At 45.4% G+C, this 27,890-nt stretch overlaps 1 protein-coding gene across 1 annotated transcript; it reads left to right on the top strand.

Annotated features, from left to right (window-relative positions):
- On the top strand, positions 1–26,613 carry LOC149341982 (arylsulfatase B-like). The gene is made up of 10 exons (XM_089544282.1): positions 1–196; positions 6,184–6,292; positions 8,589–8,748; positions 11,126–11,238; positions 13,978–14,088; positions 18,119–18,244; positions 18,365–18,491; positions 18,732–19,025; positions 23,622–24,064; positions 25,334–26,613. Exons 1-10 carry the CDS (start codon positions 177–179, stop codon positions 25,466–25,468), a joined length of 1,638 nt encoding a protein of 545 aa, XP_089400408.1. The 5' UTR covers positions 1–176; the 3' UTR covers positions 25,469–26,613.
- Positions 26,614–27,890: the final 1,277 nt, after the last annotated feature.

The following is a 27,890-nucleotide window of genomic DNA, read 5'->3' as shown; positions in this document are numbered from 1 at the left end:
ATGGACCTGGCTGATAACGCCGCTCTCGTTTTCTCGTAAAGCAAGTGGCCGTTCACTCAAACCGTGCGCGGCGCCAGACGTCGTGGACAACAGCAAGAGGAGGTCGACAACACAAAGCACATCTGCGCCTGTGGGACTAAGCGCAGAGTACAACTAGACACAATCACTCCTGTAGAATGGCCGGTGCTTTCAGTGGGTGAGTGGAAAAGCGAGTAAATGAGCTGGAACTTTATTCTTTGCAAAACATCTCTGGCCCTAGATGCTGCTTGGAAGAGGCTTTGGATATTTGTATTCTTAGCGCATTTCTAAAAGGGCGAATTTGGGTTACAATTGATTGGAAATGGTGCTCTGAGTTAGCCTTTCTACTGAAGCTCCATTATACCAGCTGTCCCAGCTAAAACTGATCATGATTTTTAAAAAGTTAGGGAGGGCATCTAAGACTTTACGTGCTTCAAATTCGAAAGCACCATCATATGGTTAGCTCTGTTGCCAGGTTTATTAATGATTCCTTCCTTTCTAATGACACACCTACTCGTAAGCATACAGTTGTAAAGGAAACGCATACACTAAGTTCCCCTTTATTCGCAAAGAAGTGACTAGGGTTTGTGGTGACCGCCCAGCAACTGAACTTCGCCATTCTGAATGTCTGTGAACTCTGTACTGGGCAAGAACAGGTGCAACTGCCCCGCCTTTTTTGGAGCAGTAGGCTCGACCTCGTCGCTGTACAGGACACGAATACAGCAGACAGTGACGATGACAGAAAGAGTATTTCAGCCTTTTCTAGCAGATTACAGTGTTTGTGTGTCACACTCTGTGGGTCTTCCGGCGTACCCTATTCTGATCTTGTGTACCGAGTAGAAACCGAGCAGAGGGGCGGTTCATATGTTGCGACTCTCGGATGTATGACGAGTTGTGGCGGTTGCATAACGTTTACGCTGTCTGTAATCAGGTAAAGAGAGCAACGTTTCTTTGAACACCTGGATATTCTTGAATCTGAGCGTCACATTGTTTTGATGAGGGACTTCAACAGTGTATGTAACCGTAATGATAGCTCAGGATCGAGCAGAAGTATCGAAAGAAGTCCTGCAGTGGTACCTCGCATAACTGAAAACGCGAGCTTACTAGACACTGTGCCATCTGCGCCGACGTCCTGCACCTATACACGTATCCAAGCCAATTCGCATGCCCGTATGTATACCGAATCGACGTATTTTTCGGCTCTCCTTACCTGATGCATCTCTTGCTGCGTAAAGCTAGCCTCTTTCGATAATCAAAGAAATGCTATTGCGTGTAATGACGAATGTAGCCATCCTAAGTTACAACCTCGTTAGGCTCTTTGGGCGCTAAATGCTGCGCTGATTAGTTATGAGTGTTTTAGAGTAGGAGTAAATATAGCTTTCTAGTCTTGTTTCACAAGGGGAATTCATTTATGTGCAGCTTGGGAGATGTTTAAGCAGGAAGGGTGAAGCATAGAAATTTAAATAGGTTCGGTTAGGTCGGATTTAAAAAAAAAAAGCTGAAAAGAACCGGTTACTGAAAACAGATTGTGAGCTTTGTGATCTTGGTTGTGACGCTCCTGGCTTGTACTCATAGGAAATCGTTGATTTGAAGTGCCATTTTCAACAGTGACGCGGAACGCTGCAGGGCTACAACCTAACACTAAAAATAAAAGAAGAAAGGACGCACAATATTATACTATATTTTGCGAAGAAATTCAAATTACGGCGCAAGCATTGGCGCAACAAAAAAAATTGGAGGACGCTTAAGCTTCGCTTTTAGGAGTGAAACGCGACAGCGTGTTGCAGCGCTGCCAAGGTATTACTCATGTACGTATCAGTATACGAAGACACATCACAAAGTCAAAGACCACAATGCATTCATTAGGTCCACTTTATTGAGTACGAACCAATGAGCATTCGTAGCGTGTTCTGCACGTGCTGCCCTCGCCATCTGAAACACGTGGGTTCGATTGTACGTATCTACACAAGACTTTTTTTGTATTTGGAGGTGCCAAAAACGGCAACAACGCCGACACTGGCTTTTCTGCGACGCCAGCTCCTTAATGTTATCGCGTTAATGCGATGATGAGAACAGATAAATCACTAAAACTGAACGGATGCGTAGCAGTATAATTTCGCGGTGTATTGTGATTCGCCTCATCAAGAGCATCTTCTCATGAGAAAAAAAAACAAATACGAAAGAAAGAATGGCAGTTAGAACTGTGGGTATAGTTAGATCTCATTCAAGCCGTAGGTTAGCTTTTGAAATATAGTTGTTCGAGATTCGGTACTGATATTTGATGGCAAATAGTTCAATTCGATGATCGTAGGTGGTATGAATGACTTCGTGAAAAGGGATCTGTGGCATGCAGTGCGCTTAACAATGGACAGTTTTGACTGAGCGTTTTTTACGGCCAGCGGAGAGGAGCGGACCAGCTCAGACGCTACTGCGCATGCGCACGTCGCTGGGTCGGCCAGCGTTTTTACGGAGCGAAGCTTACGCCCGCTGGGAAGCCCTCTTCAGAGGAGTGATAGGCTGAGCGTAAGAGCGCGCGGGCGTGTATGGGTATTCAAGATGGCAGCCTCTTTTGTACATCTAAAACGCAACACTTACCAAATCATTAACTAAAAACACAGAACCTACCTTTACTAAACAGTTTCAGCGCAATATTAGCAGGCCTAATTGATGTTCTTTTCACTCTAACTCGAATTGTGACCAATAGGTGGAGTAGCAGAGCAAGCAACTCTACTCCGCTCGAGAAGACCGGCGATCTGTGCGGCCAAATGTCTTTTCTCGCGCGCCTCCCCGCTGGTGTATCCGCTCGTCCGCTCCGCCCCGCTGACCGTAAAAACGCTCAGCTAAAACTGTCTAATGCAAGGATGGTCAAGGCGTGGAAAATTACCGATGGGTTCCTGAAAGAAACCGACATGAAGCGATGAGCGATGATAAAGCTTGTGAAATATAAGAAGACGTGACGGTTTGCGGTGTGAAGACAGCTCCGGTAACCGAGCGCGTGTTTTCAAAGCTTTGCGCTTAGTATGACGTTAACAGTCGGAATAAATTAAACGTAGCGCACTGTTTTGCAAAGGTTCAATGTTATTTATGATGTTAAGTTTGAACAGGATCCGAGATGCCAGATCCGAGCTCTATTTTGAGGACAGGTCAAAGAGCTGACAGCAAGTTCGCGCAATGGAGCAGGAACGTGTTGAAGATTCCGTTTAAGAAAGACCAAGGAGGAGTTAGCCGATGCAAGCGGAAGATGTTGTGGCGATATCGTTATTTCTAAGTTTTTGGCTAAGTTCAACCTCATGTCCGGTTTTACGCCCTACCGCGGTTTCCGGGTGATGTTTGCCTTAATCTTTTCGACAACGAGAGCTAAAAGCATTTCATTCTTGAAGTAACTGCTTACGATATAACATGTATACCGTGGCATGGCCAGCATTTCCTACCCGGACTACACTAACCCAGATTACTCAGGCGCGGGTGACGGAATGTCAACGTCCGTCTTGCTTGCAGACTCGACTGACGTTTGTCTCTTCGGCGTCGCTTAGACAGGGGAGCAGTCAGCAAAGAGATAATAATTGATAACTTGGTTGTTCTTAGCGTTATACGAAGCTGGTCAAAGAGTGTGGAATTGGGAGAAAGCAGTCACATGATGTGCACGGGACATTGGAGTGTGGTTTCCGTGGCGACTTTGCATCAAATCAAGCCCAACTATATTGGCGTGAGGATATTTGATGCTTGTTTGTTCGTGCTCGATGCCACCGCCTCTCAGCCTTATCACTCTGTGAAGCGCGAGGCAGCCAGATTTTTCTGACAAGAATATAACCGCGCTCAAACTATTTCTACGATGTTCAAGATTTTTGTAGGAGCTTTCCTGAACTTATATCGAAAATTATTAGCGAGCTATAACTTGAGCGCCCCCGAGAGCTGTGGCGATTTTATTCTTCGACGACACCCGAGAACACTTGCTCCTACCGCCGAGTTCCGTTCATTTGAAGGCGCAGGCTCGCCCAGTAAACAGACTGCCTTGAAACTTTCGTGCTGACTTCTTCCTGCACTGCAGGTGTCGCCAACACGGGGAACCTGGTGGCGGCAACGGAAGTGGAGCAGCAAGAAGACAGCTCGAGGCTTTTAAATGGGATGATTTGCCACGTGAAGCCTATAGAGAGAACTTTAGCGCCAATTACAGCCCTTTAGAGTCCTCAGGAATTTCGATGACGACGCAGAAATGGAGGTCCACACTGAGACATACAGCGTGGGCTTAGTCGTTCGTACTCGCCCAGAAAAAGCATGGAAAGAATTCAGGGGGGCACTTTGTTGACCTAAAGTGCGGTGAGGCGAAATCCTTGAGCGCGGTGTTGCTGCTTGTGTCACTGATGTGTTGTTAAGATGTTAAGCTTCGGCTCTAAGAGTGAAACGCGACAGCGTCTTCCAGCGCTGCCAGGGAGTTTATAGAACGCCATCGCCCGTTCGGTTCTAGGCCTTGCTCGACGGTAAATTGGTTTTTGAGGGAAGGAAATGTATCTGTCTCGCATACCTCGGTGGACACCTGAACCTCGCCGTAACGGGAAGGGAGGAAGATGGGAGTGAACAAAGACACTGTATTCACTAGACGCGCCTTTGTTCATTCCAAACCATCGCGCTGGCATGGCGGAGTGGTTTGCATGCTCGTCTCGCACTCCGGAGAGCGGGGTTCGATTCCCGACGTTGACGAATTTCCTACTCGGTTTTATTTATTTATCTAGCCTGATTAGGCAGGTTAGTTAGGCTAACTGGATGATTAAGCAATTAACTAAACTCATTCTAACTTACATGGAGCATCATTATACGATTCCTTTAATTGGTTGCATGGTTACTAGCCAAACTACAATTGGCCCGTTTGAAATTCGCGTACTGTGACGTCACGACCGTTTCGACCAATTGAAACACATGACATTTCTGTCGACAACAACTGCTTACAACGACGAAGCATTAAAGGCTTCCGCCTTGAAATAGAGGGGGTTATACTTCTGTCAGACTAGCAAATTTAATGCCATTCTCATCGAATGGCATTGGCTCCTAATATCATTAATCGGCTGCTACACGAGAACATTTAATTTCATTAGGTTCGAATGTCATTCGCCATCGAATGAGTTTGGGGAACTCATTCGCATTCGACCTCGAACCGAATGTCTGCTCTGGACACCAGATATGCAGCAGAAGAAAGCGACGCGAAAAAATAATGAGCTCACTGCCAAAGTTAAAAATTGTATTCTTTTAGTTCTGCTAAAAAATGTTAATTTTGGTGAGGACCTGTTGACCCTACAGGCTCTTGTGGATAGCTTTTACTCTCGGTCTCAGCAGCAGCCAACGCGAGCGGCGAGCGTGAAGCAGGGCCTTTCCCGCAACCGTCAATCATTTTGGGTTGCGTGTTTCTTGCCGGCTGGCGCTCCATGTTCGTTTATCTTGGAAGTACTTAAAGAAGTCGCTGAGAAGTTCACCTTTTGGAAGTGATTTCCGCGCTCCGCGCTCCTTCGCGCGCCACCGTGTCAGCCATTTTGTTTGTTTTCATTTGTCTAATATGTGGTTGACTTTATACTTGGCTTGGCTTTTGATAGCTAAAGTGGTGCAGAATGGCCGGAAATGATATTTTAAGCTTATAATATTACACAGAAATGTTCTCACCCGCTCTTGAAACACTACACAACAATATCTTCATGCGCGCTGACGTCTTTCAATTGCACTATATTTTTTTTTTTCACTGATCGCCACGGCCACCATTTTCGAATGACCTTATTTTTTACCGTGTAGCACCGAAAGAGACCGAATGACATTCGGCGGTTCGAATGCCATTCGGTTCGAATGACATTAAATCTGCTAGACTGACAGGGGTATTATTCGAGCTTTAGAATAGGCAGCCCCAAGTAGCATCAAGAATAGAGAGTGCGAGTTGACGGTGGCCGTCCTTATCGAGACTTGGTCAAGCGGCTGCAGGACGTTCACCTATATATGTATGTGCGCTACACTGCTGCTGTGAAAATTCACTGCAATCACCCGCATGTAATACTCGTTTGAGAAGCTCTGAAAAAAGGATGCCGTTTGGGATAAAATATTAGAATCGCAAGCAAAAATACACTGCGAAATACTATCGCAAGAGACAGGCAGTCGCCAGACAATACATTGTTTTCGTTCCTTCCTTAGGATCCCAGAGAGAAGAATGTTTTGTCTTGCAATTTTGTTTTCGACCATGGCAGCGGTGCTGTGTACTAAATCGCAGCCTGATATCGTATTCCTCCTCGCTGATGACATGGTAAGTGAGCGATTCTGACCCAGTCCTTTGCTCTACTTAGATGATGGTTGCCTGAAGGCGTAATTCGTTTATTGTTCTTTGTGGTTATGTATGCGTCTCTCAGTGAAGACAGACGGCTTAAGTGAAAAACGGAGCGCTTCTGCAGACACCTGCTCGGTTATCGCGAAACTCTCTGTCCTCCCTTGAACGACCTTAGCCTAGTTTATGCGCGAAGTATCAATTGCTGGTTTGGTTTAGTTTATGTTGGTTTAACGTCCCAAAGCGACTCAGCCTATGAGGCACGCCGTAGTGAAGGGCTCCGGAAATTTCGACCACCTGGGGTTCTTTAACATGCACTGACATCGCACAGCACACGGGCCTCTAGAATTTCGCTTTCATCGAAATTCGGCCGCTACGGCAGGAATCGAAACCGCGCCTTTCAGGTCAGCAGCCGAGCGCCGTAACCACTGAGCCACCGCAGCGGGGCCGTAGTATCAATGCTTTCGTTAGTTACAGATACATGGTTTGGAACGTAAGTGGAGAACAAAATTAAAAGTGGTATACCTTTATTATTGCATATATACTTGTTGTTGATGCTTTCGCTTCACATTCTTAAAATGTTCTCTTCCATTTAAAAGCAATAAGTCTCAACTGGTGATTAAGCTAAGACTGTTTCTATGCTTGGTTAGTTTATTATAATAACATGTGCATATGAAGGTAGTAATACGGCGAGGCGTTCACTGCACTGAAGGTCCTCACGGATGCATGCCTGTACAAGCTGAGCAGTGCAAAGCTCTCGCAAACAGAAGTTAACTTCTACCAGCCATGATCGGAGAAGTTACGTCAGAGTGGTGGTGGTGGTGGTGAAAAGTATTTATTTAGTATTTTACAGAGAGGTGCTCGGGGAGAGGCCCCTAGTGGGTCTCACCCCTTACAATACTATGCAGCAATTTTATTTTATGGTCGCATTTCTTGGCTGTACCTGATATTATCGACTTCCTCCTGCAGGGTCTATTGTATTGTATTGGCGTGTGTTGCATTACAGCGCCTCCTGTGCAAAAAAGATTCTTTACCAAGTCATTAAAAAAAAATAAAAAGGGCATTTGTGCCTATTATATTTTACTGTATTCTTGTATTCCGCAATGGATCAAGTGTTTTTTTACAGCTTACACGGTACTTACCACTCTGATCGCTTGCGCAACCAAAATCACGTGACAGTGATGGACCAACGCAAGGGCTCCCTTCTTTGTTTTGTCTGTTCCTTCGTTTCAAACATCCGACAGCATAAGTGATAACAGTCTGGGCATTGAGAAAGGACAGGCATGATGCGCAATTATAGATGCTTAGGAATCGCCATTCTCAATTTCTAATTATCGGGTGCCGTTCTGCATTTCTTTTTGTCTTCGTTCACGGGAGCTGTTTTTACCGTTCTTATTAATGGACGAGGAGAAGAAGAAAGAGGATCAGTATAGCCTAGACGAAAAGCAGCAGTGGTCCTGGGAAACACTGTTGCTCTGCACAAACACCGCTGGGTTTAGGCAAGACCGCAGCTAAGCGTGCTATAAGTAAGCCAAACAATTAACTTTATGGAGCTCGATTCGGCATTTCCCGCAAAAATAAAATATATTTTTAGCGCCGAAGGGGAGTCGTGATGGCTCGGCTAAGCGGAGATTTGCACCGCAGGTCGTAAGAAGCTAAGTAACCATTCACTCAAGCGTACAACATTATGTGACGTCGCTCACAACACGCCGCTTAGGTTAATCAAAATAACTGGCGCTCAGCCGCTCAGTACTTGTTTTGCTGACGCCAAGATACCATAGTTTTAAAAATGTGAGCCCAGTTTCAACCCTTAATCTATGGAACTGGTTTTTCGTCCGCCTGGTTGAGCCTATAGTGATGCTGCAGGTTCCTGAAAATGCCATCAGTTCTTAAACGTGTGCTTTGGCAGCTCGCACATTATGAGGATTGCGAACCAAGGTGTAGCAAATAGAACCGAAGACATCGCTTTCATGTTTTCTGTTTCCAGTAAACGTAAAATCGGAGATTATCACAGACAAAGCCTTTCACAGATACCTTTCAATTCATCAAAACCAGTTCTAACAGGACGCCATTGAGCCGTCATGCAGTGTCATCATCGGTGCAAAGGAAGCTGACTCACTGCGAAGTCTGCTGCTTAAAAGACACGCCCACCTAACGCACTTCGACGTGGTGCTGCCAGGGTTTCCTTGAGGGAACGTAACATGACGGAATCCTTAAAGTTACCTTTGCACGCAACACTCTCATTCTAACGCTCAACGGACATCGCTTTCTTTTTCAGGGATGGGACGATGTGAGCTTTCATGGCTCGTCTCAAATTCCCACACCCAACTTGGATGCGCTAGCAGCAGACGGCGTTATACTGAACTCTTTCTACGCCCTGCCTACGTGCACCCCATCAAGAGTGGCATTGATGACCGGACGCTACCCAATACGAATGGGTGAGGTTTCGAGAGACAAGGAGGGCAACCAATTTTCACAAGAGCAAAAGCGCTTAGAAAGGCTGAATTCTTTACAGCCTTCAGTGTTCCTACTAAGCAGAAGGATAAGTAGCAGTTAATGACTTCGTTTATTTTTGCGCACACTGAAGGCAATGCACTAAGAAAGTGGGTGCACAACACGGTAGACGGAACTGAAGCGTACTGTATGAGCCCGACATAAATTATTTCACTTGCTCATAAGTGAGGTGCGACGATAAAAATACAAACGATACATTACCAGACTAGTGAATTAAACTGCGGACGAGTCACACACGCCACATTTTTCATTGTTACATCAAAGGAGGGGATGTGATTTCTGCCGCTGGAAGTGCCCCAGCCGAGAAAACCTAGAAACGCATACGTGTCGCACATCAAAAGCTTCATCTTGAGAAGTTCATTGTTCTATTGAAGCATACGAGGGGGTACCCAAAAGAAACCGGACTTATTTTTGTTTGAACTTATTTGTTCACATTTTAAGCACAGACCTTTAATATCCTTCAAAGTACTCTCCACTTACAATAATACGTTTGTCGAATCTTTCATTCCATTTTTCAAAACATTGTTTAAATTCATCTTTTGTGATGCTTGACAGTCCCTCCGTCGTTTTTTTCTTCACCTCAGCAACATCAGCGAAACGCTTTCCATTCACCTGTCTTTTCATTCTACGAAACAAAGAAAGTAGCACGTGGCAAGGTCGGGTGAGTATGAGGGTTGAGGAACAGAGGTCATGCGATTTTTGGTCCGAATTTGTCGTAGAGACAGGGCTGTGTGAGTAGGGGCATTGTCATGGTGGAAAAACCAGTCATCCGTCTGCCACAAATCAGGCCGCTTCCACCGAACACTGTTGCCCAATCTTTTCAAAACATCCAAGCAGAAAGCCTGGTTAAATGTCTGACCCTGCGGAACAAATTCTTAATGGACGACTCCTCGCACGTCGAAAAAACAAATCACCATTGTTTCGAGGTTTGGTTTCACCTGACGAGCTTTCTTGAGGCGAGGTGAATTTGAAGTTTTCCATTGGCATGACTGTTGCTTTGTTCAGGATTTAATTCAGGAACACTTAAGTTGTCCCCATAGCATCGTCCTTGAACGTCTTTCTGAATATTTCAAGAGTTTCCGTTCCACTTTTTCTGAGAAAAAATCAGAATTTCACCGGCCCACGCTGTTAACGAACATCAGCCATTGCAAAAACGACGCTCACACAAAACAGTCGTCACTCTAAAACTCTGCCTAAACTAGTCTGACCTCCATCAGCGACGGCACTCGGCTTACTGACTCTGAAATGTTCGTTCTATGCGCTCCTAGCGGCAAAACGCGGTACCACAGAAGCTTTGCCGATTCAAAAAATTATTCCGGTTTCTTTTGGGTACCCCCTCGTATTCAGGGTCAGAACTTCAACCTTGAGTATGAGCTTTTCCTGACGCCCTGAATGCGTACGGCGAACCACACGTTTCACGGAATACCTTCAGTCATCCTGCCTCGACTCGAGGGCAGCTGTTATAGACCTATGTCGGAACCACATCCTCATTAAAACCAGTCGTGTTCCGAGCCATCTGTAGTCTTGCTAGCGTCTGGGCTGTGTTAGTATGGTGCTTGCTTCACACGAACATTACTGCATTTTGGTTCTGCACAAGATGCCTCCTTTCTACAGAATATCGGAAAGCAATTCAACGTAAGTGCTTGCGAGGCTACTAAGGAGAATTGAACTTATAGGATCCACATGTGCAGCGCCCACACAGTCAGAGCAAAAAGAGGAAAAGCTGCTTCCTTTCGGCTATTTTTAAAAGTGCCACATACAGAGGAGAAGGCATTACTTGCTAGGCACGAGTCTCAATGGGCCGCTGTGTCATCAAAATGCCATTGTACAAGTCGCACACTGGCGTGGAAGGAATTGAATGCAGTCACACCGTCTGCAGTTTGGCTAGGACGAGATGGCGTGAGCCTGGCGTTTCTATCAATAGGAGATGAGTTTGTTTCGGTTCTGGTTAACATGCATCCTGTCTATAGGACTTCGAAAAGTAATGCAATGCGTTGGTTTGCAAGGCTACTGACGTCTGTCGTATATATAGGCTACACAGATGCAGACAGGGTCCGTACTAAGAGAGCCATAATAAAATACACCAATTTTTGGGTTTCTTTTAGACGGCGTCAACAATGATTTGAGGGCTTTAATTAGAAAGTAAGTGTCTCATTGGATCATGATGTCATCAAATAGCCTTGGAAGAAACCAGATGCTGCTGTGGAAGGATTGGAGTTTTGGTGAAGCAAACATGCAAAGCCAGTTTCAGTATCACAAATATTGACGGGTACCTTCTCTTCTTGTATATATCTCGTTTAGGCATGCAGGGAATGCCCATACTAAACGGTGAACCTCGGAGTCTGCCACTGGACACGCCAATTCTACCTCAGTACCTCAAGGAGCTGGGCTACTCAACTCACCTCGTTGGGAAGGTAACGACTATTTAACTCTTCCCTTGCCTTCTTCATGTTACCCTCGTTTATTAAATTCAACTGACTAGATCCAGAGTGCGTTAATGTCCGACTTTCTATTACCAGCATCGCTGAGTAGTCAGAAATGAAAAGAAAAACGGCCTCTAAAAGATACATTTCTTGAAGGCGAGTCGACGCATTGAAGCTACGAAATCTGCTTTTCATGTGTTTAAGGCCGAAAGCTGGGCTAGTTGGTGTTTGGATTGAGAGGACATAGTAGTAGCGCTAAAGAAAACACAAGGACGACAGAGTAGAGAAAGACAACAGAGGCGCTAGTCTGTGTTGATGGCATGTGTGCCATCGTGCCAGGACGATCGTCCCTGTAACTCGCTGCCCTGATCCGCCCTCATCTGGAGTAACATTTCAGGCCTGAGGCTAGGTGATCATTTTAATGTCTCACTAAAGTGACGCCGCTACACAAAATTCACAAGACTCTAATGGTAAACCTTCGTCAAAAAAAAAAAGAAAACTTCCCTGCAAGCGGCTAAATGGTCTTGAGAGCTATCTTTCTACGTTTCGCTCTGCGATTCCGAATGCTGCCGACGCAGTGGCCATGCAATGGAGCGCGTTAAACCGACAAAAGGCTTTATATTGTAGCTGCACATGTAAATGAGAAGGCGACTAATCAAGCCGAACAAATCGTCAAGGCCGAAGATCGGGCGATCGCGATTGAGCATGGGACAACGAAAACAGCGATAAACGATAAGCGCGCTCGTCATCAAAAGGAAGAGAAGGACAAAATGAAAGGCACAGAGGTTAATCAGGCAACACCCGCATGGCTACCCTGCACGTGTGGAGGAGTGATAAAGGGAGATTAAGAAAAGGGAGAAGAGAAATGAAAGATCTGTTCAGTTCGATTTGTGAATTTTGATTTGCGATTTGCGGCAACGAACACAGACCACGCTGTCCAGCTGGAAAAGAAGCGGTTCTTCACACCGCGAAAGCTGCCGGGCAGACTACGCGTGCTGCAAGGCTCGAGGAACAAAACGAGTGAAGGCCACGGCACGTCCTGCAGCCGAAGTAAACGGCCATACCCAAACGCGGCCACCCACCACCGCCTATGAGTCTTTTCCCCTTGTGGTACGGCTTTCCTGCAAAGCAATTCGTGCTTGCTTGTACTTTTGAACGAGCAGACAGACTACACATTTTTATATAGGAATCACTCGAACCCGAAGCGGGAAGAGTACTTCCCAGGGAATATCTGTACACGGGTCCTTTCTCGCGAAAGAGGAAGAAACCATTTACAAATCTATAATTCAAAACGCAATCCCGCTGCTATTGGTCAACTGTGATTGAGCTCTGCTGGGAACTACTGCAGAGGCACACATGCGATGCGAATCTGATAGCGTTAGAGCGTGCGATCAGCGGCAACCCCCGGGGGTGTGAGAAAGGAAATTGTGGTTGGTCGATGATCCACATTGTCGAGCCGACAAACGGAACTGAAATTGATTGGAGCATGACATAATATGTGATTATACGGTTGCAACATGACTGATACGTCATTATGACATGTAGGATTATCGTCTAAATTAACTGCGGCGTAAAGAAAAATTTGGTGAGATGGGAGTCCAATCAGGGACCCTTGATAGCGATTCAGACATGTTAACCCTATCCATGATTGGTTCCAAAGCGCGACAAGACGGAGACGAAAGGAAAAGAACACACACGACAAACGCTTACTAGCAATAAAAAAGCGTTTATTGCAACGCTGGGAATGAATAGGGGTCACAGAAAACTCAAAGAACCCATCACGCACTTTGGAACCCATCATGAGTGTTTACCAACTTGCCCAACTGTTTGCCCTCCTTCAATGCTAACCCTAGACCATCGAGGGACGTTCGATGCATTTGCTTAAAGGAAGGTCTTGTGTGTCTTTTGGTAAATAAAAGGTTGCTAAACACTAAATAAAACAATCAAGGTATTAGAAATTGAACAATAAATAGTAAATAAAAGAACAATAAATAGTAAATAAACAGTAATAATTTAAATAAACAGATGAAATAGAAAGATAAAATAATAAATTAAACATCAGTGTTCGTGTCTGCGATTTGATATGTATAAAAAATAACCCCCCCCCCCACCCCCCAGGCCGCAGAAGCGACCAATTAAAGCTACCATGTTGTCCCCTTAAGGCGAAGCTTAAGTCTGCACGAATTTTTTTTTCCTGCATATTTGTTCACATCACGAGATTCGTTGGATGGCGTGCATGTTCCAGAATTATGACAGAGTGCAGCCCTCCTTCCTTATTCAGAACTCAGCGTCATGCCAGATTATAAGTTTTGAGCAATATAAAACTATTTCAGCTCATTGCGTGCACGACGTACTCTGGTGCGAACTGCATTTATCGAATGTAAATGTGGTTTGCTTGATGAAGAATGGAAGTTGTGATAAAAAGTTCCGGTTTAGGATAGCCTATTTGGGCTATGAAAAATGGAGAGGCTAAAAATGGAGAGTGTAAACGCAAGAGATGATAACCATGTAAAAATGTATCTTGCCATATAGTATGGGAGACAACTGGGCTACTTCGTAGTAGTTCCCTTTGAGTGCAACAGCGCAAAAGAACTAAAGGCAGGAAAGGAACAAGTAACACAAACCAGCGTGGTGTTGGATCGAAATTGAATATTCCGATACGTAGCACACTCCGATAAATTGCTTATCCTGGACAGTCACATCTGCGCTGATGCTCCTTTCTTCTTACAGTGGCATCTTGGCTGTTACACCAAAGCCGCCACACCAACATACCGGGGTTTCGACACCTTTTACGGTTTCTACTACGGAGAAGAAGATTACTACAGCCACAGCTACACTGTGGTATGTAGGCTGAATTCTCTAACGAGCTTGAGTCCGCATGCCATGGCGATTTGCCTCAGATAATCCTAGTGCAGAGAGGGCAATATTTTTGGTTTGGTTTTGGTCTTGAAGGTTAGAAATGTCGGGTTGAAACAGTTAACTTTGTAATGGAGGCATCGACAGATAGCAGGAACCTTTCGCGGTAAACATCGGAAGATGAGGAGGAAGAATGGCAGTTCGATTGATTTAGCCAAAGTTTCCTTAAGGAATGTGCAAATCTCACCGCTGGACAAAGCTTAGCGCAACGTGCCAGAAACCAGTTCTGTCTCCTCACAGCGAGCTCCATGGATATTATCGACATACTGTCCCGCTTTATGGGGGTCTCTGCAAGACTCCATAGAGGCCTATCTTTCCTCAGCCATACTCGAATGAACGTAGAATAGAATATTAGTAGTGCAGACGATTTATTCTTTAAGGCTTGAAGATTCAAGAAATTTCATTCAATAACAACAACGAAATTTTACGCGCATATTTGGACCAACAGCCAATGAGGCTAGTCAGCTACCGGTCCAATACAAATAACAACATGCAGGTAAGCCGTTACACACATACTGAAGGGAACTAACGTAGCCTTGCTTCGATTCCTAGAAAATGTTGCTTGCGCATAAGTTTAAAAATTCCCAGCTTGCTCTATTTCAATTCGATCCCGGTCGCGGCGGCTGGAATTTCTTTGGAGGAGAAATTCGAGGCCCGTGTGCTGTGCGATGTCAGTGCACGTTAAAGAACCCCAGGTGGTCGAAATTTCCGGAGCCCTCCACTACGGCGTCTCTCATAGCCTTAGTCGCTTTGGGACGTTAAATCCCATAAACCAAACCAAACCATCAATTCGTATCGAGGTCCAAATTTTTGCTCCTGAAATTAAGAAGTTTGCGGGAATACGGTGGCCGCAACTGGCGAAGGACAGGGTTAATTAGAGAGACATGGGAGAGGCCTTTGCCATGCAGTGGGCGTAGTCAGGCTGATGATGATGGTGGTGATGTGTTTCTGTATAATTAACTAATCATAGAAAAGATGGACTGCATTCCACCCCCCCCCCCTCCATTCATCGCGTTAATGGCCCCTTTCAGAGGTTTTTCTTCGCGCACAATCACTGCTGTTTGTTTACTTTCATACAGTTATCACAATTACCACACCGCAGTCTCCACATTGTCTTTCAACTCCTCCATGTACACCATTCTTGGACAAAAAATTTGAAAAAATGTAAGGTACTGGCGTAGAAACATTAAAGATAATAATTCATTCTTCCGATACGTAGCAAATTCTTTCTTTATCGCTCGCATCGAGCACCTAACACTGCAAAAGAAAACCAAATGCTTTTGACGATAGCAAAAACATGTGTAGTGAAAAAGCATGCTGACGGGAGATCAGCGGATAGATTCACTGTTATAGTGAAATCTTACAATATAAGAAACGATTGCGCTGATAAACTCTTTCCCGTTCAAAACTGCTTTTGTCCAGAATTGTTGGGTATGAGCAATCTTGCTGTGTTCTCTGCTGAGTCATTCGTAGTTAATTTCTGACGACTTATGATTAGTCATTTTCATATCTGCTCTATCATTGTGTCCATTAATGCTACAGGTCCGTGTAGTGTGCGATATCAGAGCACGTTAATGAACTCCAAGTCACCGAAATTATCAGGAGCCCTCCACTAAGGCGTTCCTGAGTCGCATTGAGGTGTTACATCCCATAAACGAAACCGAATCATTATTAGTCATTATCAATTTTGCAGTTTTCTTTTCTTGGGGGGGGGGGGGGAGGGGGTGTTCTTCTATTGGCAACCAGCTTCCGGTTTCCCCTCCTCTCCTTTCCCAGTTTGTCACTTTCCAACCGTGGCAGGGGTCTACTGCCACCTACCAAGACATCGGTGACAAGTATGCACGATGCTACGCCGTAGAGCACCAGACAGTTTTAATACGATTTCATTAGAAGTACCATTCATGAGAAAAGTCCTGGCGTCAGTCAATGCGTGTCACGAAAATACAGGTGATCAACCTGCCGCTTGTTTTGTAAAGCGTATATTTATAAAGAAAGCAGGCTTACATAGTTAAATACACGTTGACGTTTTAACGCATCCCGCTCGCGCGTCTGCACACTCGAGTTCCTCGCACAAACTGCTTCTCGCTCATCGCTCTAGTTCACACTGTCGTTGTTGTCCTCGTTTTCTCAGAGCCGTTCACAACCGCGCGCTTCGACACGCACACACACAAAAAAACAACAAATGAACAGAAGAAACACAGAGACACGCGTACATTCGCACCGGCTTGCTTTCTATGAAATGTCGAAGGGTTCCCAGGTGCGCTCAATGGCCTCTCCTTGAGTTCGGACACCCGGCAATGCCGCTGAACGAGTACGCCGCCAAAAGCTCGCCTCCCGACTTCGAACAAAAGGGACGCCAGCCACTCTGTAAAGCGGTGAGGGAGGTCCTCACACAGAAGCAGATAATGAAAGGACGCTCACTAACACGCCTTTTCTAACTTCAACCAGTGCCTTGAGGGTGTTCCGGTGCCTATTCCAAGTGTTTGTGAGCGCTTTTTGACCATTTCAATATGGGCAGTGCTCTAAACTGTGTGAAAGTCGACTAGAAATGGCACATGTGATGAAAATATAATATCAGATATGCCGATGAGAAGTGATAACTCAAGATGAGAATTACTCCAAATTTATTTTTTGAAACCTAGTTTTAACCGAGAGGGTTTAGTATTCCTGCCATGCATGTCACAATTGCAGTTGTTCACAAGGGGAATTAAGAAAGTGCTTAAACCAGAATCGTGGGGTTAGAACAAGATCATTGGAATTTATTAGCGTGGTGATAAGTCTTGAGCAATTAATTCGCGAACTCAGATATGTTGTTGCAGATTTGGAGGCTCCACATCCTAGGTATGCGCTGCCAGTTATGGCGTAACGCAGTCGCCTTGACTTTTATCACCTGCTTAGGACGTTCGTATAGGTAAAGTAGATTTTTCCACAGTATGTATGGACACAATGGCAATTCTTGGAGCTGTGGCCAGCAACCATCAAAGCAAAAACATGCATAAATGACACGAAAACGCCACCTACCTGCTGCCCTGATAATTAAGTGGCAGTTCCCTCGCTGCCGTCAGCACACGGCTCACATGATGCACCACCTTCCCATCCAACGCATAGTAGAACCTGTAAATGGCAACCGAATTTTTGGAGCAAACTCACACTACCTTCGTTTTCAGTGTCCGATAATTTACCTTCGACGTTTGTACTCTGTTACGATTGTAAACATCTCTTCTGCAAGCATATGCAAATTTCTGGTGCTTCAGACGCTCGGGTTAAAAACTGAATGTCAAGATGTGCTATTCGTCTCTATTGAACTCACAGGAACATCATATATTTCCCCGAAAGAAAATGAAAATGCGTGTTTAGAAAATATTACTCGTCACAAAAAAACAAAAGTTGGTTTATAAAACAAACACCAAAAAACGTACACCAAATTTTCAAAAAAAGATAATTCTCAAGTCCAACCCGTATCTATGTGTAACTTCTAATAAGTTGAACGAACGCACCTGCTTGTAAGCCAGCTAATAATGGAAGATATGAAAATATAACTTCAAAACAAATCCGGATGAGAATTGCATCCTTCGAAACAAGATTTCCACATTTTTTGTCACGTTTTGTTCACCCAAAATAACTGGAAGAATAAGGGCAGTGCTGCCCTACGTGCTGCCACACACAATGCCGAAAACAGCTCGTTCCTCACAGACGATATCCCATTTCCGATCAACGAAAGGACTAGCATTCCCTTTTACTTCGGTTTCCATAATGCTCCCTACCCTTATAACGGCCGATGTTTTTTTGTTTTTTGTTTTCGTGAACGCCTTCGTTACAGCTCTGGACGGCTACGTAGCTGGTACCCAGTACAAAAAAAGCAAGGAACAAGAAAAAGACTCGAAACAAAAACAATGCTGCAGTTCCGCTTTACTCGAACCTCTGATCAGCGTTTATTGGTCGTGTGATTGCCCAGGAGAACCACACTGGACTCGACTTTTGGAAAGGCACGGAGCCCGACTGGGCGGACTCTGGAGTGTACTCCACCACTCTTTACACACGGAGGGCCCAGCAACTCATCCGCAACAGACAAAAGGACAAGGTAATTACACTGGTTAATGCAGCGAGAGTAGCATTCGCCAATATGTCCAGTTGGACTGCTTATTGCGATCATTGCTTGCTTACGTATGGTGGATGGATGTTTTTCTCTTTGATCCTGCAGCCAATGTTCCTGCTTATGAGCTACCAGGCAACGCATGGAGCGGGAGGTGCTGAGCCTCTTCAGGCGCCAAAGGAGAATGTCGACAAGTTTCCTTACATTGAAGAAAAAGAAAGGAAACTTTACGCAGGTGAGTTTGTCAACAAATTTGTTGTCGCCTTGCATCTGGAAACATGTACTGCTTAGGAGCGAAAATGAAGTCACAAAAAAAAACAACTTGGGTACTGAGCACAAAATGGGAGTGTTTTAACATACTGAAATGTAGTAAACTTGCGAAAGCATGTGTTTTGTCTGACTGGCTCATGCATGGCTCAGGCCCTAAAAACACAGCGACACTATAGGCTTTGCATGCACGCTTTTTCCACTGCAGGGATGATGGACGCATTGGACCAGTCAGTGGGCCAAGTGTTCCAGACTCTCGGCGAAGAAGGAATGCTAGACAACGTCGTCGTCGTCTTCTCCAGCGATAACGGGGGCACGCCGTTTGGCGACTACTCCAGCCGCAGCTTCAATTGGCCACTGCGCGGGACGAAAATGTCAGTGTGGGAAGGCTCCACCAGGGTGCCAGCCTTCGTCTGGAGTCCTCTGCTTGCCAGGAGACAGAGGGTGTCCCATCAGCTCATGCACCTCACGGACTGGTTCACCACGCTGTACAAGTTAGCCGGTTGGTGCTTCACTCACGTTTTTGCTTGTTGGTACACGTTAGAACCCAGAACACACTCGACATATGCGATCTATACGCTGAATAACATATACGAGGTCTGTTAGAAAAGTATCCGACTTTATTTTTTTTTTTTGCGAACACCTGATGGATATGAGACAAGCGCGCTTGCATAAGATGACCTTGAATCTTCATGCCCATGCATGAATTTTTTCCCGCCTGCCGATAGCGTCAGTCGCTGGGAAGCAGCGTTTCAGTGAGGCAGTGTGCAGTGCTCTCGTCGGTTTTTTATTCCAAGGAAAATGGCGGAGTGAAAGGAGCAGCGCTACTGCAACAAATTTTGCCATAAACTTGGCGACAGCCGAGTGGAAACCATTCGAAATATTCAGACGGCTTTCGGTGAAGATGCTATGAGCAGCACACAGTTTAAGCAGTGTTACAATTGTTTTAAAGATGGCCGCACATCGGTGGAGAACGAGCCACGCTCCAATCGGCCATCAACATGCCAAAATGACCAGGTCATTGCCGAACTGAACGCTATGGTGGTGCGGGACTGTCGCGTGACTATCCGAGAAATTGAGGAAGAGGTGGACATGAGCAATTTCTCCGCACATTCCATTATCACCGAAGATTTGGCCATGGAGAGAGTTGCGGCGAAATTCGTGCCGAAGCTGCTCACGGTGGAGCAAAGGCAGCTTCGTGTTGAAGTCTCACAGGACGTGCTGGATTCCGCAAACAGTGACCCCGACTTCATCAACATCATAATCACTAGTGACGAGTCTTGGGTGTACAGGTACGACCCGGAAACCAGATCCCAGTCGTCAGAGTGGAAGCATTCCACGTCACCAAGACTTAAGAAGGCCCGCCAATTGCGCAGCAATGTGAAAGTGATGCTGACTGCTTTCTTTGACACCCTCTGTGTGGCAGACCACGAGTACGCACTCTACAGGGTCAAACAATGACCAAAGAGTACTACAGGGATGTCCTCCGTTGCCTACGTGATGCTGTGCGGCGCAAGAACCCGGAGCTGAGGTCAACAGGAAATTGGCGCACCCATCGCGCCAATCCTCCTGCACATTCCTCGCACTCGAATCGGATTTTTTGGTGAAAAACCAGACTCCTGTAGTTCAACAGACTCCTTACTGTCCTGATATGGCCCCTGCGATTTCTGGCTGGTTCCCAAAATCAAAAGGCAATTGAAAGGAGCGCGATTTCAGACAAGGAAGAACATTATGGCTGCAACGACAGCTGAGCTAAACTCCATTCCGAAAAGGGCCTTTTCGGAATACTTCCCACAATGGCAGCACCGCTGAGAGAAGTGTGTTTAGTCCCAAGTAGACTACTTTAAAGATGACTAGGTTTGCAACGCTCTAGTTATGCAAGTTTTTTTTTTCAACGGCCAAAGGTCGGATACTTTTCTAACAGACCTCGTATACATTTGCAAGAGGGTCGTGGGTCGCCATATTGTTATCGGATTATCCCGTGCGTCTGGCGGCGCACCACGGTTGAAGCAGTAGCGCGAGCTCTCCGAACCGTTGTGTAGAAGTCCACAGAGATGCACACGTGCTGCACGTATAGCATGTGTTTCCTTTTAAAATGTGCACATCATTTCTTAGAAACTTCAGAAACACTTAACGCAACTTATAAAGTGGAATGAGATAGCCTTAGACATCCCACGTGTGGATACTCTGGTGTAGCCTAAGGCCAGTACTGGTTCTGACATGATTTTCCCACCATTTTTTTCTTGCATCTGCTTTTTCCGCCAGCAGGTTGTGATCACGTCACACCAAGTGATGCTACCTGTCTGTACGAATCATTAATTTATTTCCCACTCGCCACTATCGGCAGGTCGCTCACACTCCGGTGGGCTGTTTCTTACCTGCACCGATTGGCAGCATATGATGACGTCACGAAGTCGAAGGATTTCTCATTGCGGTGGGCCGGTTGTCACCTACCCCAGGGGGCAGATTGCGATGACGTCACAAGTTCGAATGACCTCTCTCGACCAATCAGCGAATTTCGTGATACTTGCCGCCATTTTTGCTGAATATGAACTCTAATGCTATCGCCTCAAAAACCGTTAATCGCCAGTTTTAAGGAACAATATTATGTGGCGGAGTAGGTCGCATTCAACATCGTAGGTGAACCCAGTTTTTAACATTGGCAAATCGATATTGTGTTTCATGATATCGAACGTGGAATTAAGCTCACAGAGCAAGCGCATAACGAAAACAACGTGCCAGACACGCCTGAAGCAGTATAGCCGTATTTGACACCGGAAGAACGCGTTTCAAGGTCGAAAATTATTAACGCCAGAACGTTAAGGCTGCCGTTCTGCAGAAAATCCGACGTTGTCGGCGTCGTCGTCGGCGTTGTGAGCGCAAAATTGGCCGAGGTAGGGTAGGGCTTCCACTCTATGGCCAACCTGGGGCACAATGTTCTGATCGCCATGGTCGAAAATGGACCGGTCGGATGACCTTGCCACGTCATCTTAGGTCACGTGACTTTGTTGCGTCAATACAACCTGTCCAACGTTGCAATGTCTTTAACGCGCCATTACAACCTGCCCAAGAAGTGATGCCGCCAGACCAGATGTGGCAACTATATGTTTAGAGGTATCTTCAATGCGTCAGTGTCGCCATCTGTAGACACCATCGGGGAAACATTAAAAGCTAGCTAGATGTTCCGAAGAAATGTCTGGCTGTGTGCAGACCAGGCGTGTCAGGGGTCCGCAAACAACTATGAAAGAATCACGGAAAACTCGATGCAAAGGCATTAAGAGCTTCTGTACTCTGTAGCTTCTACACTGAAGAGCTTCTAGAGCTTCTACGCTCAAGAGCTTCTGTATCGTATTGCCAACACGTAATGTAATTAGGTATCCCTCTGAAGTTTCTATAGCAGTACTTTGCGACGCGAATTTGGAGACGCGGTCGACAATGACCTTTAATTATCAAATATCCGGATTTGATACTATCGTCATTGAAGAAGATAGAACAGCGCGCAGCCTGGTCATGAAAAGACCGATTTATTCGTGGGCCTTGCTAGCAGCTAGCACTTCGGGTAATGCTCGTTCTCGTCGCGCGGGCGTCATACAGTGCATCCCCACCCTTATTATACCGAAAGTATACTTCCGCAGGCAGTACTCACCGAGTTCGCCTAGCGCAATGGTATTTTATATTTTACTCCACATCATTCCAACTCCGCAGCCATTAAGGCAACAAACTTGAAAAAAAAGTGGAGAATAGGACAGAAGTTTTCAAGCAATAAAGTTCACTCTAGTCTTAGTATATAGAACGACTGTGGTAGAGGCACTCGAGAATGCCATTCTAATCAATGCTTGTCTTCGAGAAAAAAAAAAAGGTTCACTGCGAACGTTTCCGCTGTATATGCGACAGCAGTTTGCATGCCGTGATCGGTGCAGGAGCAAAGAATATGCGGTTTAATGAGCAAAATTTCACAGTCACGTAACATTCAATAATTCTAAAACCACTTCTATGCGGATGAATGTAAAACTGACTTTTTCCAGACTCCACAAACACGCCAATCTTTTTGAGTTGACGATTACATCTGAGAATTAACCCGTGAGTTATCAGAAAAAGCATTAAAATAACTACGTTATATCTGTGGACGGCATTGTTTACAAGATACCAAATTGATGCGGTCGTTACTACATTGGTCTGAGTGAACCATGTTCGAATAACACCATGGATCATACTACACCGATGTGCGCCATATTATTGATGACACCTAGAACTGGAAAAAGTCCATTTCACTGCAGATACGGGTTTGCTGGTTGCACCTGGATGCGATAACTATTTTCCTATGCTTCTATGCGTGTGTGTTCTCATTTCATAGTTTCTTTGGCTTCCCTGGCATACGTAACGATTACATGTGTCGACAGCCTTGTCCCTCTTGGTATGTAAGCACATGCGCACGTTCCCATTTTCGTCTGTATGACCGCGTGTCTGCTTTCTTATTTTGTTATTATGCTGCATACGTTTTGTGCTATTCTCATCACTTGTATGTGACGTGTTTTTTTTTTCATTTTGCATTGTGCTAATTACTCTTGCGTTTGTAACCCCCCACTGTAATGCCGAAAGGCGCTGTGGGTATCAGAAAAATAAATAAATAATAACACACTAAGTCGATCGCAGCTGTGGTTTCTTGAAAATTTTGTGATCACAGACAGCCAACAATCACAGATCAGATGCGAAATCACAGTGGCGTTAGACGTAAATTAACTTGGCAGGGGCTACTGAAATCAGCAGTCATTGCCTCTGTAAGAAAAAATGAATTTAAAATGGTTGTCCAAGTGGTGACAAAATCATTCCTTTGTTTTTTTTTTTGTGCGTGTGCTGTTCTGCGACCTTCCCTTTCACCTAATCGTTCCTTCGGTGTTCCATAAATAATTCGCTCATGCCTTGAAGTAAACAAGTTACCCTGCGTCGGTCGTCTTCTGTGAAGTATTCATATCTACGAGCATTACGTTAATCATGGAGATATCTGCAAGGTACATGTATGCAGTATTTGAGCACTTTGCAGCTTTCAGATACTTTTTCTTTATATGCTATTTGTCTTTTTCCCGGCCTGCGCTTTCAGGAGGCGATGTGGCGAAATTGGGAGACCTGGACGGAGTCGACATGTGGCACCATCTGTCGACAGGAGGGGAGTCACCTCGTACTTATATGCTTTACAACATCGACCTCCTGAATTCCGAATCATTGGTGGCAGCAGTACGCGACTCGCGCTACAAATTCGTCCTGGACGAAAGTGGCGTTAACAGTGGTCGCTACAGAACCCCTGGACATCGCCACCCTGTCAAAGACATCGACAAAGTGCTTGACCAGTCCACAGCAGCGGCTGCTTTGAGGAATCTGTACAAGACTGACCGCCTGAAGTTCCCGAGGGGCTGGAGGCAACGAGCCACCCTAACGTGCGGCCATCGGACAAGGAATAACTTTTCTCCGCACGACACGGAGTTCCTTTTCGATATCGTGAAAGATCCGTGTGAACTGAACAATCTGGCCAACTCTCTTCCGGAGGTTAGCATCCAATAATCAGTTTTTTTGTGGCGCATTGTAGATACAACGGCATTTCTGCTTGTCCATTACCTGATTGAAGCCCTGCAGACTGTTGCAAGTACAATTAGAGCGTGAATGTAGCACCGTTCCTTTGCATTCTCCTGTGGATGTGTCGCAAATGCAGTATTTACGGTGTCGCAGTACGTGACCTGACATTTCGGTTCTGAGATTTATTCATATTCCAACCTGATAACAGCAGGAAGTGCGGTTCGTATGCATCCGGTCAGAAGGGAAGAGGTGAAAACTGACATGTTTGCTACAAGATCTTCAAAAGAGATATACAATGGAAACAGTTTACAAGTTCACTGTACAAGAAGCAGGCATTTTCGGTGGCGTCGTGGTAAACAGCCGCCGTTTTCTTGTTTAAACATCTGTAGCTGCTGGTTCGAGAAAAGCAAATAGAAAAGAGCAAACAGTTTATAGCCGGTTACAGGTAAAAACAAAGCGAGCAGCCAATGGCATCGACCGAATGACGTGAGGCCGTGCTTAAAAACCTTCGAGTTATCTTGACAGTGCGAAAGAGGCTTAACCAGGACGCCACGACAGCTGGTCGATGCCATTGGCTGGAAAGCCTCCTTCGAAGGACATTCACAGCTCCCTTCTTGAGTTGTATCCGACTTTAGCACGCTTGATAGGTACTGGAACACGTGAACCCGAAGCCTGCAGATATGTTTCTTTATATAGAATCCGGTTCATTCCGTAAAAGAAAACAACGAAGCATGAGGCGACGCTGATAGGGCGCTTTCAAATAGCTAATTGTGCAATCGGTGACGCGAAGTGGAAGTAAAAAATTAATTTCTCTAAACAAGCCTCAACACTGCAACTCAGAGCTTAGGAAACTCTCCTTCCGATTAAACATCGTTCAGAAACACAACGACGCAATGTAAAGCTGAGCTGTGAAAAAACTGGAGACAGCTTCATTCTCATGAAGAATCTTGTTGTACCTCAGCTGCATTCTCAGTGATGGGATCACTTTCGTGCATCGCTATGCATTTGAGAGTTAAATACTGCTGCTAAGTTTTCCTAAATGTGCGCTCAGGCTTGTGATGCTGCCCACAAGGTAAAGATAAGCACTAGGAGCAGCATGCAGAAAGTGTTTCATATAAGCACAATAAACGATAATCTGCCTTGAAAGTGTCTTCCGTGGAGTGAAAACCTTGCTGTTATCCTTCCTTCCAAAACGTTAAACCAAGTCTGTATACTTAGCGTATTTTATTTATTTTTTCGCAGGTCCTTTCATCTTTGAAGAAGCGCCTGGATGCGTACCGAGCAGTTGCCAAACCCCCACTCCGCTATCCCACTGATCCTGCGAGTTTTCCGGAGAACCACAACGGAACGTGGGCGCCCTGGGTGGAATCATCGTAGCTGAAAATTCCCATCGTAATCTTCGCCTCACCCAGTAGTTAGTTACCAGCCTGTATGACTATCTTTCCGAGACTGCATATCGTACAGGCCTTTTCAGAAGCTCTCAGACCTCTGGGCTTGCTGCAGTGCTCAGCAGTGGGGTAGTATAGCACCTCCATCACTCCAAACCTCTCAAAGTTGAATAAAACCTTCCTCTTAACGTCTAAAGAACTTTGGAATGATGGGGATGCTACTTCACTACTCCGCGACATTGGCAAGGGGAAAACACGCTGGCCTGAGACCTTTCGAAAATAATAATATGTCCCATTTTTTCTGCATAGCTATAATTTTAGACAAAAGGTGATAAGCTCTCCTAGAACTAGAATCATCAATCTATTAGGCAATGCGAAATCTATTAGGCTATGCCAAATCGTTAGACAGGGCGCGTAGCATCTTGAAACCCACCCAAACTTATTTGGAGAATTTTCATGTGTTACAAAAACCACACTTCTTTCTTCACATCTGAGCAATCAGTGACTACTGAACAATTCGCACTCTCATGATGAAGGGTTCTCTGCCAACTGTTTCGACCTCAGCTCTGAGTGTTTTTTTTTTTTAATTTTTAGGCTCGTCCTCGCTTTTTAACGAACACTTGTAATTCGGGTTGCATGTTGAGGACGGTGCTACTCTGACGCATCCTATTTTCAGCTCTTCTGTTCTTTTCTGCCCTAACTGACGGCCTCTGAAGGGGCTAAGGTTTTGTGCGTCCTAAATCAGCCGTTGCCATATTTATTCTGATGTATTAATTGAGCACCAGAAATCAGTCAGGAAATGAGTACAAAATAAATTGATAATTATGCAGCACTACCAAACGATTACTGGGAAACTAGTCAGCAACAAGAAGGACGTTTTTCAACCCGGTTTAAGAACCATCTCGGTTGTGCTCTTAAATTCACGTTGCATTCCTCCCAAACACCACTTTTTCAAGAGGCATTCTTTTCTAAAAAGCACTGTTTCAGCCTGATTCTGTAGTTATGTTTAGGCGTACTAATTTTCGGCGAATATTCATCTTTGAAATCTCTTGCATCGTTGTCTCATTGTGCGAGAATGCTGAAATGAATGCCACTATTTCCGCTTATGCAAAGCAAATAAAACGATCGCGCATATATCCTGTGTTCTTTCTTAACGTTTTATGTGGTTTAATTCCCAGTACGGTTCAGGCTATGAGGTGCGCTGTAGCGGAGGGCTCCGAATAATTTTGACCACCTGGAGTTCTTTCTAGCGCGCGCTAACATCGCACGGTACAGGGGCCTCTAGCATTTCTCCGCCTTCTAAATCGAACCCGCGTATTTTGGGTTAGCAGCCGAACACTATAACCTTTGACTTACTATGGCGGCTTATATACTGTCACGCGCCTTCGTACAACATCGACGGAAGAAAAAAAAGATCGACGGTCGGGCGGATCGGTAGAGGAGAAAGAAAGAGTAAGGACAGAAGGACGCTTGTAGGCTTCGTCGCGGTCCTGCTTCGACCGATCTCTCTGTAAATAAACCCCTGTCCGTACTAAGCACGTAAAAGTTTTGGTGAGAGGTGCGGGGATCGACCACGGAGCGTTCCATCTATCGAAGGAGCCGTAGACTCGCTGGCTTCCCACCAATGCCATCGGACAAGACTGGAGACGACAATACCGAGCAACCAGGACCATCCAAGGGGAACAAATGTCCCCATTATCGAGAGCCCCGGACATTCTGTGGAAAACCTGAGGAGGACGTTGACGAGTGGCTGAAACAGTGAGCAAATATAATCGCTGGAACGCTGCTACTAAACTGGCTGATGTGGTGTTCTTCCTTGCCGCCACTGCCTTCGACTGGTTCGACAGTCATGAGGATTCACTAAGTACATGGGCTACCTTTACAAGCGAGATCAAGATAAACTTTGGGGTCGAATTTGCAAAAAAGAAGCGTGCGGAACAGACATTGCTTCACCGGGCGGAAGTACCCGGAGAAACTTGCACTGCATACATCCAAGCTATCTTAAAGTTGTGCAAGCTAGTGAATTCCAGTATGCTTGAAGAAGACAAAGTCGGCCACCTCCGAAAAAGAGTTCTGGAAGAGGTTTATAATTTCCTGATTAGCAAAGAGAGCCGAGTACCACCGCCGACGTTATGAAACATTGTAGAACATTTGAAGCTCTCAAGCTGCGTCGAATCACTCCTAAATTTGAAAGACTGGCCAATGTCACCTCTGTAGCCAGTGTTGAAGCCTGTCCTACACATTCTATGGCTGATATAATACGAGTGATTGTGCGCGATGAATTGTCTAGATCCAGAGACCCAAGTTAAGGCTATGATTAATAAGTATCTTTCCACAACCAAGCGCCGCATTCTAGTGGAACTACTTCTGAAGCACGTGCTCGTGTTCGATTTTGCCAGGGACGATTCAAT

Source organism: Amblyomma mixtum, chromosome 5, assembly GCF_055824585.1.
Source record: "Amblyomma mixtum isolate Tamu chromosome 5, ASM5582458v1, whole genome shotgun sequence".
Lineage (NCBI taxonomy): Eukaryota > Metazoa > Arthropoda > Arachnida > Ixodida > Ixodidae > Amblyomma > Amblyomma mixtum.
Note: the sequence above shows the minus strand (reverse complement) of the source record. Positions and strands in the feature narration are given on the sequence as shown.